Source organism: Hyalella azteca, unplaced genomic scaffold (genome assembly GCF_000764305.2).
Source record: "Hyalella azteca isolate HAZT.00-mixed unplaced genomic scaffold, Hazt_2.0.2 contig12328, whole genome shotgun sequence".
In the NCBI taxonomy this organism is placed as follows: Eukaryota; Metazoa; Arthropoda; class Malacostraca; order Amphipoda; family Hyalellidae; genus Hyalella; species Hyalella azteca.
This window is the reverse complement of record NW_025942288.1, coordinates 783367-797389: the sequence shown is the minus strand read 5'-3', so window position 1 is coordinate 797389 and position 14023 is coordinate 783367. Positions and strand designations below refer to the sequence as shown.

The 14023-nt window shown below is 38.7% G+C and overlaps 1 protein-coding gene across 1 annotated transcript; it reads right to left on the bottom strand.

Moving 5' to 3' along the window:
* Window positions 1–7711: 7711 nt before the first annotated feature.
* On the bottom strand, window positions 7712–12710 carry LOC108669520 (tRNA-dihydrouridine(20) synthase [NAD(P)+]-like). The gene is made up of 3 exons (XM_018156871.2): window positions 12514–12710; window positions 10412–10544; window positions 7712–9995 (listed from the first exon to the last, which is right to left on the bottom strand). Exons 1-3 carry the CDS (start codon window positions 12598–12600, stop codon window positions 8365–8367), a joined length of 1851 nt encoding a protein of 616 aa, XP_018012360.1. The 5' UTR covers window positions 12601–12710; the 3' UTR covers window positions 7712–8364.
* Window positions 12711–14023: the final 1313 nt, after the last annotated feature.

Genomic DNA, 14023 nt, shown 5'->3' with positions numbered 1-14023 from the left:
CTGCACAAATTCAAATTACAATTAATTGAAGAACTTTATGTACCAACAAGATTTCAGAAGCAGAAATCAAATTGTAAAATATTTAATAGTAGATTATTATATGTTATATATTATTCTTAGATATTATATATTAGCTAAGATTTAGTTTGGTAAAAATCAGTTTATCAATTTGCAAGAACCACCAACAGCAAGGCAACTTATCACTGTTAGTGTTAGCATGGTGGAATTCTAGGAATGGAGAATTCTATTACTCCGCCTTACAGATGCATGCTCTGAGGAGGAGGGGTAACATGCTTGGAGGCGGTAGTCAGGGGCAGTGTTGGATGTTGGGTGGGGATGAAAGGGGTGGTGAATGTAGGGGAGCTGCCCCCATGACACGTCTCCCTCTTTGCACGATGGACATTAGGATGCCAGGCCAGCACCAGCAGACAGGACTTCTGATGGTACTGTGACTACTGCTACAACCATGGGCACTTGGTTTGACACGGGATGTTCTAACCACATTGGTCATAATTAGAAAAAAATAGCATGTGTATCTTTGCATATAGAGCATGCTGGGAGTCTAAATTGGAATTTTTGTGCCTATGAATGTATTATTGCACCTTTAGCATCACCAAAGTGACCAATTTGAATACATTCAGAATCTCACAAGGGGCATTCTAAATGTCTTCTAAATGACCATGTACCTACGTAATTGAGGAGTGCAACGGTCAATAATATGTGTTTAAAAATTAATTTTTAAATACAACACTTCTAAAGAATACAGTGTCTCCAATGTTAAACATCTACAATGAATTTCTTTTTTTTAATATATAAAGAAAATTTTCAAGATCATCTATTGTGTCAATTGATTCATGCATTGTCTCCAACTTTACCCAAGTGTGCAAAATTTCAGATTGATTGGACAAGTAGAAGTGGGCTGAATATCAATTACCATAAAATGGGGTAACTTAGACCTTTTTTTTTATTAATGATGCCATTTTTTTACTAGCTAAATTAAACTTGAATTGAAACGTTCAAAATACAGGTCTATACTCTAGCTTCACTCACCATAAATTGCTGGCTCCTGCCTCTCATAGTCTTTATGTAATTTCAAAAAATGTGATGGTCTTTGTTACCCCAGCCCTTGGGGTAACTTAGACCGGGTGGTAAAATCAATTACAGCAATCCCTTGATTAGCACGGTTTTGAATACCGCGGTTTTGATTAACGCGGAAAAAAATTTGCGACCTACCCTTAATCTACGCGGTGTACATTTTTAATTTTTTAACCTATTAGATATGCAAACTTTTCAAATCTTTCTATTGTGTTATGTAGCCTCAGTATTAGGCCTTTAATGCCAATTGACAAAATTTTTCTATGTAAAATGGTTTTTGAGTTGTGGGGGTTTTTGTTAAAAAAAACGAAAAGTGGTCTAAGTTACCCCGCCGGTCTAAGTTACCCCATTTTACGGTATATATTAGATTCGTAGAAGACAAAATTATTCTTCAATTTCTTAACCCTTTACCGCCAAATTGGACTTTCAAGCCGCCTTTAAAAAACCACCGGTTTTTCAATAATTTCACATTTTCTTTAATTTTTTCGAGAAATTCACACGAACAAAAAAAGTATTACATTTATTTTTTACATATGTGTACCAAGTTTCAAAGTTATCTGTCTGTAAATAACCAAAATAAAATTTCCAATTTCTAGTGGAAATTTTATTTTGGTTATTTACAGACGGATCACTTTTAAACTTGGTACACATATGTAAAAGATAAATCTAAGACTTTTTTGTTTGTGTGAATTAAAAAAAAAATGAAAGAAAACATGAAATTCTTAGAAAACAGCCAAAAAGGGGTTAGGGTAAACGCAGTATATTCAGACATTGTGGGTAATTACGACACTTCTCAACTTTTTCCTAGTTCCATGCATTCTTTGATGGTTGAAATAGTGACGTTATACTTTTGCGCGCCATACTCTTGCCAAAACACTAGGTCTGGGCCGTCTGGTGGGAAAATGTTGAGATCCTAAGAGAGACAGTGCGCATCACCCAGAGAGAACATCGAAAAATGTGTCAAAGTTGATAGTTGACCTTGCTCTACTACCAAATAGTGCTAAACTGTTTGTGTAGAAAGAATATTATGGTTTGAGACTTTTAAATGTCTGTGAATATATTAGGAATCCTTCAACACGTTAAGTGCGGCGCGACCCACCGGTGGGTCGTAGCCGATATCACTCTGCTGCGAAACGACCTACCGGTCGGTCGTTTATAAAAATAATACCAAATATGGATAAGAGCCCATAAAATTAGTTTCATTGGAATATACAGCATATTTGTGTTAGTATCATTAAATAAAAGTTTGAAATGATAGAAAATGAGTTTTACTAATTTATGTAAGTGCCAAATAAAACATATATTATTTCCAGTTGCAAGTTTATAATTTGAGGAAAATACCCGTAAATTAGTGATGATGTTTTGAACTGAAACATGACCAGCACATAAAAATGGTTTTCCAGAGCATCCTTCACAAAATGTTGATACTTTTTGGCCTTTCTTTCTGCAACTTTTGATCCTTCTGACTGGGAAATCATTTTATAGCATCCAACACAGCGCTTTCTTGTCTTGCCTTTTGAGCCAGGAACTTCAAACGAGCGATGGGCACTTGTCTTGCCGCATCTTTTTCAGATGGTTCTTCCATCGGATATCCATAAAAGAGTGAAAAAATAAGAGATTCTCTGAATTTTACGATTGTCCATTTGTGCCACCCACTGCAGAATTTATTGAAGATTAGGAGGATTATGAGGAGGGCCTGAATAATTGAAATGAAGGGTCCTCAGTAGAATAAAAAATCTGTCAGTTACCATTATCTCACGGTCACATCTTCTCTAAAATAGAACACTTTTTGACCAGTGAGATTTCATGGAATATTGAGGATTCAGTCCCATGTACTGTTCATCACTAATTTCACCATCTAAATCACTTTCATCATTCAATTCATCACACTCTGAACCATCGGTCCTCTCTGGTGAGAACGTGTCATCTGATGGAATGGGATCATCACTGTCAGAAGAAAGTTCATCATGTTTCGCTCCCTTAGAATCACCCTAAAAACTATATGTTTCCATCATGAATGGTCTGAAAATACATGAGAGTGAGTTGTGAAACAGGAAAATTAGGTAAAATAAATTTATCAGCAAATTGTCGCACGACCCATATGTGGGTCGTGCTGCAGTGACATGATAAATCTCACACTCTGCTGCGAAATGACCCACATGTGGGTCATGAATTTTATTGCGCTAACATGTAGAGCACATTGACAAACATACACACACAACCTCCCGCTTCGATGTCTGGAGAGGCACTGACAATATAGCAACCCAAACATAGCCGCACCAGCGGGCAGTCAGCAATTTCGGCCCCCGCACTTAACGTGTTAAGTATACTTGTATTTGCTGATTTCAAGTGGTAAATAAGTTTATATATGATCAAGTTACGAGACTGTTTTAGACACATAAAAACTAATTCTGACACAGCTTGGAATTAGACACACACAGCTCGTTCCAAGCTGTGTGCAAAAATTAAAATTTTCTTAATTAAAAGCTTAATAGCTCTTGATTAAAAGCTTAATTAAGTAGTGTTCAACATTCAATAGTGTTCTAATTCCAAGCTGTGTCGTATTCCAATACAGCTCACACAGCGATCGGTATTCGACCACAGGAGTGTCGGCATTACGAATTAGTAGAGTTTGAAGCACGGCCAGAATTAGTTTCATAAAAGGCTGAATTTAGTCACACACAGTGTCGGAATATATGGATTTGGTAGGTTAGCATTCTAAAGGCTTTTAAATAAATATGGCAACATTTTGTGACGTTTCATTGTTGCTGGCGCGTAAAGCAAACAGAACTCGAGTTGCACATTCGGTGTATTTTTTATAGCAATTCATTTTTTGCTACGTCCTTAATGTGTCGGAATATACTGCGTTTACCCTATATCAGCTCTGATATCAACAGGAGTGATAACTCTATAACAATACCTTCCTTAGTTAGGTAGAGTGCATGTAACTGACCGAGGGCTAAGCTGATTTAGTTGCAAAACATGAGCAATGTCTTCTTCATGGTCATTTAATAGCTGAACAGCAATCAATCCTTTAAGGCAATTCACACGTACATCTTCTATATGCAAGGTTGGGGTGGATAGCAAGAGGTCAGACCATCAGCATAGCCCAAGTCCACAGTGCGATTCATATACCTTCCCAAAGGACCCAAACCGCCGAGGCCCGAGCGTAACGCAGCTGGGCATCTTCATGGCTTGACACAAAGCGCACACCACAACAGCGCCGTTCAGTCACAGGCTGGAGGGCATACAGGCCAGAGCAGTCCATAGTGGCAAACCAGAGCTTTTTTAGAATCAGTTCATTTTTAATTTCCTCATTTACTCCAATTTCAACCAATTTCTTAAGTATGATAATACTGGTATCCAGGATACTTTACTGGTCTACTTATAGGACTCAAAAATGAACTTGAGGCCTGAGGCCAAGGGAGAGTCTAAAAAACTCTCTGCTTTGCCACTATGCGGAGCACAACTGGCCAGAGTGCAACAGGCCCTACCGCAACAGCTACTCCTAACTTAACGTAACCTAACCTGCGCCACCCATAGTGATAAACCAGAGCTTTTTTAGAATCAGTTTATTTTTAATTCCCTCATTTACCTAAGATTTAAATCAATTTCTTATGTATGATAAGGCTGGTATCCAGGATACTTTACTGGTCTACTTATGGGACTCAAAAATGAACTTGAGAGAGAGTCTAAAAAATTCTCTGCTTTGCCACTATGGCACCACCTGTTGTGGTAGCTGGTAGGGCCTGTTGCGCTCTGGCCAGTTGTGCTCCAGCTCTGTGGAGCAGTAACTGTGTTGTGCAAAGCGGATTTACTGTTAGCCGAAGTTACCCACAGCTCATTGATCTGAGGCTATGTGTAGTAGTGCAGAGCTGGAAAAGTCCTATTTTTTAATAATATTGCGGCTCTAATATCATATAATTTCAGTAGGTGTAAAATCTTGCGGCTCGAATGTCACAAATTTTTGTGTGATTGAAAAAATTGCGGTTTGTACTTTTCAAACCTGTCATTTCATACAATTTTCCCCTTCTGCAATCCGCATTATTGCTTTACCGTTCCCGCCAAAATATCCTGCAAAACGTAATCATCCTAATATAAACAAGTCAACCTAAATGTTTTCTTGAAGATTGCGCATAGTTGCGGCCACGTCAGACAGTCAGACTGCATTAACACAAGTTCAGCTTACCTTTCAGTAAAGACAAATGTTATTGTTGCTGTTTGACTATTTGCTGTTTTAGGGTAAAATTGGAGATTGGGGTAACACGTGCATGGGTTTTGTAGCTAAATCAATTCGCGCCTTGTAAATGGCTTTTCATGGCCGAGATATGGAATTCACGGCTCTAAAAACTGGAATCACGGCCACAAAGAAATGGAATCATGGCTGGCAAATCCATAAAACCACGGCTCAAAAAATTCAGTCGCGGCTCGGCTCGCCAAGTAGATATATTCCATGCCTGTAGTAGTGAATTGTAGATATTGCATGCTGATGGTTGGCAGTGCTACGCATTCTGCCAAGTCGCCATCTTGGGATGGGGAAGAAGTCACATCATTTCCGCCGGCGAACTCACTGTCACAGAAATTTCTGAGTTGAGAATCTGTCAATGTCAATTCTAGACCCGGTGAAGCACCCGGGACCCGGGTCAACAAGATCTTGACCCTCAGGCCTCAGATGAATTGATCATTGAGATTGAGGGATAGTTAACACCATGGTTTAACTATATAGTTCAACCATGGTTAACACTTGCACAGTTAAAGAAAATAGAGAGGTTTGCTGCCACGTCTTCTCACAACGGTTCAGGCTCCCCAAAAAATTTTATCCATAACATGCGCCATTCGTGAAATCGCCAATCGTAAACGTCGCACTCTTTGTGTTTCCAAGCATGGTGATTGCGATTTAGGAAAAATACAAATATTTTAAGTGAATGCGTACACAACCAACTTACACACATAAGTTACAATTTTGAATTAATTTATATCAAGAGTCACTTGTGGAACATTCGATACAATTTTTGTTGATGTGATGTTAGGTAAATTATTGCTCGCAATAAACTGACGCACGCACTGGTCACTTCTGCGACAAATATTTCGGAGCAGGTTTTCCACGCATAAATTTGCCATATAGAAATCATTTTGACCTAATTAACAACAAAATTTTATATACATTATAAACCTGCTATGTTTGTGATAATTTATTTTCGTTTATAAAAAAATACGCTGTCTAAGTAGGTCTTCAAATACAGTTTTCAAGTCTAAATGGATTTAGACCTGATTAACAATGAATGAATCTATTTACTCACGATGCAATGTTGCGAGTGTCAATTTTTTCACGTAGTACACTAAATGGCAGCTATACGTGGCTCCCTTTGCAGCTTAGCGTTTAGCTTACTAGGACGTAAAGATGATGCGGATAAAAAGCCCCTGTTCACAGGGTTCTATATCGGGGCTGATTCTTTAAATCATGTAGATGATCAAATAATATGATTAAGTTCAAGCATTTGAAGGTCTCCCAACAATACGCACTTATTTGCGAGAACACATACCGGTACGCATGTAGAGTAGTTAGCTTCCATGTGCATCTCGTTCATCACGAGAGACGGACCGACAAGTGGTTGTTAAAGTTCTTACAAGAGAAGATCAATATGATTAAGCTTTGTTGTCTAAAATCATATTCAGTGAATCCTGAATTTTTCGTACAGCAGTTGAATCAATTTTTGCACCGCCTTCCCTACGACCGTGCCAAAAGGGCATCGTACTTTGCACCGGGAAGAGCTCTGAGTATCTGCTTAGTGTTTACGTGCTTTTAGTGCATATATAAAAAAACTATGCCAAAGTCGTACAAACATTAGAAAACCCCCAAAGCAGCAAGCAAGAGCTGTGGCAGGGTGGCCCAGTGGTTAAGGTTCTAAGTACCAAGATTAAGCAGAGGGGCGGGTTCCATCCCAGCTCTGTGCGATAGTTTCTGGCCAGAATAGGCAAGGAGGCCTGACTGTTAAGGAGCTCGTACACAGGGACAGTACTGGCGGCAAGTAGATCAGAAAAATGCCAAATGTCTGCCGCTTGGTGTCTATCCCGCAAGTAAGCTTAGACACTAGACAAGTAATTGAAGCAGTGTTTAAGCAAAGCAAAAATTGAAGCAGTGAGTTGCGAGTTCACGCCGGCAACAAGCTGTGGATGTTCTGCGACGTTAAGAATCGGCGACAGGCCTTCGGCCTAGTGAACGCTGAAACCGCTAAGAGAAAATAAAAGGGGAAATCGAGTATTCCAGCAAAAGGCTGTGATATCATCAAAACTTTCGGGTTTACAACTAACAGCGAATCAATTATCTCATTCAATATTAATAAATGAAAACTTAAAGAATCAATTCACGATGGTGCAATGCGAATTAATTGCGAAGAGAAAGAACTCTATTCATCTTAATACGTTCCAGAACTTTGCCATTTTTTTCTCATTTCAATTCACTGTTTTACCTCTTAAACGGCTGACATATGGAGCCATGAAGCGAAAAGCATTTCCTTGAAGAAAACTAACATTTCACAATGCGTCTAGTTGCCATTGCAATTTTCAAATAAGAAATAAAGTCTACATGCAAAATAAAACCACTTTTAGAACAAAATCCGGTTTTGAGGCAAAATCATGTTCTGTAATTCATTGCTGTCGCCACTCACATTATTTTACCTAAACAACGAAGCTCTTGGCAACACCTGATCAGAGGAGAATAATTCAGTCCGAAGTAATGAAACCAGCAACAAGATCATTTAACGGTACACGTTGACGTGTCCAGTATAATAACACTGCAATGCCGGCGACATAACATAAAATGAGAGGAAAGCGTTTAAGAGGTAAAATTACATTTTTCTCCTCGTAAATGAAATAAAAACTGCAAATCATAGAACCTAATGTGGATTATTTCAGATTTTATAAACCCTCTATCGAACGGAACTACTGCACGAATAACGTTTGGGACAAATGCACGCACATAATAAGACGAGACAGCAATGGTGTACACACAGGAAATAATTTGTCCCATCTGAAGGTGAGCAATGAAAGACACATTGGAACATTAGATAAGCGCTAATAAAATACACTGGAAAGTACCTTTTTTTCAAGCTCAGAACAGAGGATTTTTGCATCATCTTAAACCTCCTTTCAGCGAGCCGGTATTATTATGTAACAAGAACACTTGAGGGTCCTCTCATAAATCTCTCAACATACAACTTCCTTCGGAAAAGTTATTTAACAATAACAAGGCTACGCTTAAATCGAATACTAACTATTCTCACTGGGAACTTTTGTAGGCCTTTCATGATCTTTAAATTTAATACATGTTTCGGGACCCAGGGTGATTTCAGTAGAACTCTCCAAGAAAACCTTCACTTTTGAAGGAACTCGATCTCCTGAGGCCTCTCTTCTTTCTCTTTTTTCAGCTTCGCCCAAGTTCAGGGCGAAGCAGGAGGGCAAGTGACTGGCTCCTTCATTCTGGCCGTGCTCAGGATGCAGGTTTTCAGTGTCATCACACAGGCCAAGTGTAGAGTCAGAAGACGATGACTTGTTGATGGACACAGCTTTCTGATTTTTAGCTTTACTTCTATGGCGTCCACTGTTTGCAACAGAACGCTGATGCTCCTGACGAAGAAGTCGAGGTGTCTTTGAAGCTTCGTTCCCTAGGTGCTGGTACTTCCGGGATCCGGCAGCCGCGACAAAACCGTAGGAGTCGTCAACCAATTCATGTGCATGTAGATAGACCATAGCAGCGGCTTGCTCTGCATATCGTCGGCTCTTTTCTATGCAGCTTGTTTGATAAATGACGCCATCAAGTTCCACGTGACCAATGAAGAAACGATCTTTATTATGAGCAGAATATACAGGTTCTGCAAGATCGTTCTGAGAAACGTACCGATTCATCACCATCTTTGGCAAGTCAGCGTCCCGGAAATTGCCTCTAATGAACTGCATTGGCATTTGAACCGAGATCAACCTCCCGCTAGCGTCCGTCTTGCGCACCACTTCCACCTCATTCCTGCTCTGGTGACCCCATCTTCTTTGGTCGGTGAGTTCGACGCAAGAACCTATGCTTTCAAGTTTTCGTTGGCGATCTTTCAAGGCAGCGGCATACTCATCATCAAGATTCCAAATTGTCAGGATTTCCTTGAATGTTTGAGTTTCTAGGAATGCTTTGCCCCGCGGAGACTCTTGCAAGTCTCTCAGCATGTTTTGGACTGTGTACTTGGTGTAAGTAAAAGGGTTGTCAAAATAGATGCAATTACGTAGATAACTTCGAATAACCGTATCTAGAGGGAGCAGCCCTGAAGCTCTTAGTATAGAACAGTTCCACATAACAGCACGAGCGATCATAACGCTGCAGGCATTGGTTCGTTTTTTAAACTCTTCAATGTCCTTGTACGTATTTATTTCTTTCGACCCACCATTGGCAATGACAGGTATTGTCAGCACCTCAGTAACTCTCTTGATTACATCGTCGTGGTTGCTGTGTTGAGGCCGTTCATCCTTTGTTCTGCCGTGAATTGCGACAGCCGCAACCCCGCATTTTTCGATCATCCGACACAGTTGTAGGGTGTCTTCCAAGGACGGTAAAATTCTTATCTTGCAAGTCACAGGCACATTCAGTTCTTTCACCAGCGTCTTCAATATAGCCATTATTTTACAGGGGTTAGTCAACAAAGCAGCTCCCATGCCCCCTTTGATACTAAACTCTTTAGGGCATCCCATGTTGACATCAATTCCTGCAACGTATGGTTCTAAAAAGCGTGCAACCCGCAACGCCCTGTCAGGGTCACTGGTCCCTATTTGGACGACGAGTTTGTCTCGCTCTCTGTCGCAGGTGCTCAGAAAGATCGTGCCGTCAGTGCGATCGTAGAACTCGGTGGTGCCGAGGCCAACTGCACATGACAACGATTAATCAATGATAAATAAATAGGCTGTAAGAAGATACAACTCAATGTGTCCAATATCTCGAAAAAATCGTGCGATGAGCTGGAGATAACACCCTAAACTTCTGCAGAATAATTGTTTTCGGTTAAAAAAGGTGACATCTGTAATGAAATAATGAAATAAACGGAAGATGAATAAACTCCTGAATGACATCATGTTTCATGAAGCTCAAATAAAAGTAAAAAAAGACACGTGGAAATTGAGTTTCAATCGAGTGGAAACAAAATCACTGATAGAACAGATTCATGATTTTGATAGTATGTCAAGAGTAAGTTAGAGTCATTTCACTTCTGTCAATGCTTGTTCAGGGTTCAATTGAAAAAAATATTATTGAACATATAGGTATATATTTTTATGCCATTACCATTTTCCCGTTTGTTGGAGCGTAATATTTTCCAATCAATGGTTTCTTCTGAGTAGACAAGATCTGCTCCATATTCCAGAGCCAGGAGACGAAATGGCAATGTGCACACTCTCACCATGGGAGCCACAATTATCTGAAATATTTAACTGATTTAGACCGGGAATTGAAAACATGCCTATAGCTAAAAACAAACCCAGTACATCAATCATTTGACCCCGCGCCTTATTGTTACAATATGTGCTGCTCATATGTCAACTTTCTCACAGCTGTCGCGTCTATTTTTACTACCGCTATGAAGGCGCCACTCGAGCAGTGCTAGCCCTCGCTGCGTATGGGAACGAGGTGAGAGAACCTTGACGCTGCCGCTAACGCGAAACCCTCTCTCCTTAAATCCTAGAACCTGGCAGCCCGTCGAGCAGCTGGAAGCTAAGATTCTGTGGGACCCGCAAGACCCAAGTCTTCCTTCGTTTACCAGGAAATGTGTAAAGACAAGCACGCTTATGCCCGCGATACCAGCAGGGCACACTTGGCTATGTGCGATGCCTACGGGCCTGTCCGAGAAAACCAATGATCGTTAGCCGATCCCGATCTATCCCGCTCGCCACTCAATCAGCTCATAAGTTTTATCTTCATCTTCACCTAGCGGAGCATCACAGAAACTTTTTGCCGCCAATTCACGTCACTTGTCTTTTCGGCCCAAATCACGCTACAAAATTTATTGCATTTTGTTTAGGCACTAGATTGAGCTGCATCGCAAGCTAAAGACGCTGCGAGCAACCGCCTTGCCTCGTGGAGACAGTTGAACTGAAGAAACTGCTTCTTCTCCACCTGAAACCATGGTCCACCAGGACTCAAACTCCTCAATAACCTTTTTTTATGTGTACGTTTTCAGAACACAAATTCTCCATCGTCTCAAATGCAGAGTAGGAATCCAGAACCCAGGCTAAGCTCATCCATCTAGTGCTCTAAGGCTACAAACCAGGTATCAGCTTACAACATGGCAGCAGCCGTTGCTCTATCAAGACGGTTCAACTCAACAAAGCTTTTATCTAAATGACTGCATCCACTTTGCCTCCATCACAACCTGGTTATGTGGTCAGGCGGTTTCTGCTACCTCAAAAGCACACTTGCTTCCAGCCTGTATTTCAGAACCCAATCAATATAAATTCATGGGAGTTAACCAATCAGTTACAATCTTTTTAACAATTTAGCTTCAACAGGCCTGTCACAGGTCCCAAACATAGTGACAAATGTCCATGACCCTTCTGCCTACCATTTAACTTTGGCAAGCAGACAAATAAATAAGCAGAAATCAGAATTTATTAAACTGGTAAAAGAGAATAATAGCAATTCTAAGATACATATACTCCTGAGCATTCTCTAGAATCTCTCCTCAAGGACATGTCAGCTAAATGGTACAATAGTGGTTTACACACAAACCCAACATTTCCATGAATACATACATAATAACTAAAAATAATATGGAAATATAAGTAATTCTTCAACCTCAAACATTTTATACAATTAAAATGAACTGATTCTTTAGATAACAAGAAATATTGAAGCTGTTATTTATAATAGCCTTCACAATTCTCTAACAAAATTAAATCCTCTGGTACTATTATTTCCCTGTTTAGATGGTCTAAACTTTATATTAGGAATAAATCTGAATTAATTTTTTGAATGGGATTTCCACTTTAAAGGCCATATTACTCCAGGATAATATACCCAGTAATATAATACAATTCTCATAAAAAAATTATACAGTGACACACTAAAGCACCTAATAATACAAACAATTTATTTCTTTCAAGTGCAAAAATTGCATTTCTGTTTCTTCAAAACCATCTATACCAAAGAAGTGATTTTTGTTTTTTAATTTTTTGTACTCTTATTCGAGTCATAGATCAGCCACCACCCTTTGCCAATCATAGCATTTGGTTCCAAACCTTTATCCATTGACATTAAAATATGAATAAGAAAGAAGATGTTATTGAATTTTTCTGTTGAATTTTAAACAGAGAGATTTATACATATAATAGGCATATAATCAACTATAAACTTGGAAGGTAATTGAATTGAAAATTCATATAATGACTCACCTTGTTTCTGTATTGACCACAAAAATGCTCAGGAGCCTTCAAATCCTCCGATAACACTACTGGTGGTGCTGATTTAAAGTTCTCCATTGAAATGTATATATCTACTGTCTATTTTGCAGAATACCTTGAGAAAAATTGCTCCTTTTACTTTTCTGAGTGTTTTATATAAATATACCTGTATGAAAATTCAAATAGATATGAAGGCAATAAATCACTACAGATAACAATAGAGCATATTTTCTTACATTTTTGTCAACAATATTAATAAGTTCATTCAGTTGACATTTTGTTAACAGCTACAAAATGTATGTACTTAATCACACATTTTATTTTACTTGGTCATAGGGGTAAAAATTATGACTGTCTAGAGCAAGAATTAGGACTCAATAGCACCAATAAAGTCACAGGATCTCAGTGAATCTCAAAGCTTCCTTCTCAGTAAAAGGACCATTTTAACCAATTTTGTAGAATTGTTGACAAATGCTGCTCCAAAAACTGTCAATAATATTGATATATATATATATAAATTTTATTTCATATATACCATCAAACAGGGTAATAAGGGACAGGCAGGATAAATTGGGACAGTCACCCCACATTTTGTAGATATGTTGTACTAGCAGCAAAACTAATCAAAATATTGCAAAACTAATCAAAATATTGCAAAACTAAATATAGTGGCATAAACACAAGTTCAACACTTTTACTTTCTATGTAGCATAAAGCAAGTTAGGAAATCATACATTTACTAACTTTAAAAAATCCCTGAAAAGTGCAGTGATTTTGGAAAAGTACCACTGCTAAGGTCTGTAGCAAAAAAATATATTTGCCATATAAAAAAAATTTTACTTGGATAACAGATTAACAGTTGCACACAAATGTTGGCTTAAAAATGTGATTGACAGAATTCACATATCTCATTCTGAAAAAATGGCGGCCATTTCTGCAAGAGGGACACCCCTAAAAACACATTTACAGTAGAACCTTGATTAGCAAAGGCTCCAGTTAACAAAAAATCAATCAACAGCAAAAAAAATTTGATTACAGAAATATATACCTTGCTCAGCAAAAATATTTCATTTAACAAAAAATTGATGCATCATCGGTCATCTCAAAACTGTGCAGAGAATGTCATAGATAGAATTGTGCACCAGGCTACATAAAATAAAATGTAATTAACCTAACTATGATTTTTTCCTCCAAAAAATATGACGGTTCTAGGTTGTCACTAGAATATTCTTTTCTGTTTCAGGTAGGCATGTTTTTACAATTTTTTTTGTTTAGTGAATTCACTGGACCCAATTTAAATGGTGTGAAATTACAAGCCATCCTGTAAGCTTACAGACCAGACTGTAAAGCTAAAGCATGGCACAAGTTACAGATACTGAAAAGTGCTATGACGCAGCTGTAGCGATATGAAGCTTGCAGTGGACAAGGTTGTTGTAAATGCTCAATAGCATGGTTAGAGATGTGGATGATAGATACAGTAATATCAAACCAATAATCAATA

Coding starts and splice junctions, on each gene's coding strand:
- LOC108669520 (XM_018156871.2), bottom strand. CDS start 12,600: ATGGAGAACTTTAAATCAGCACCACCAGTAGTGTTATCGGAGGATTTG. Junction 10,545..12,513: donor GTGGTCAATACAGAAACAAG/GTGAGTCATTAT, acceptor TAAATATTTCAG/ATAATTGTGGCTCCCATGGT. Junction 9,996..10,411: donor CTCCAACAAACGGGAAAATG/GTAATGGCATAA, acceptor TGTCATGTGCAG/TTGGCCTCGGCACCACCGAG.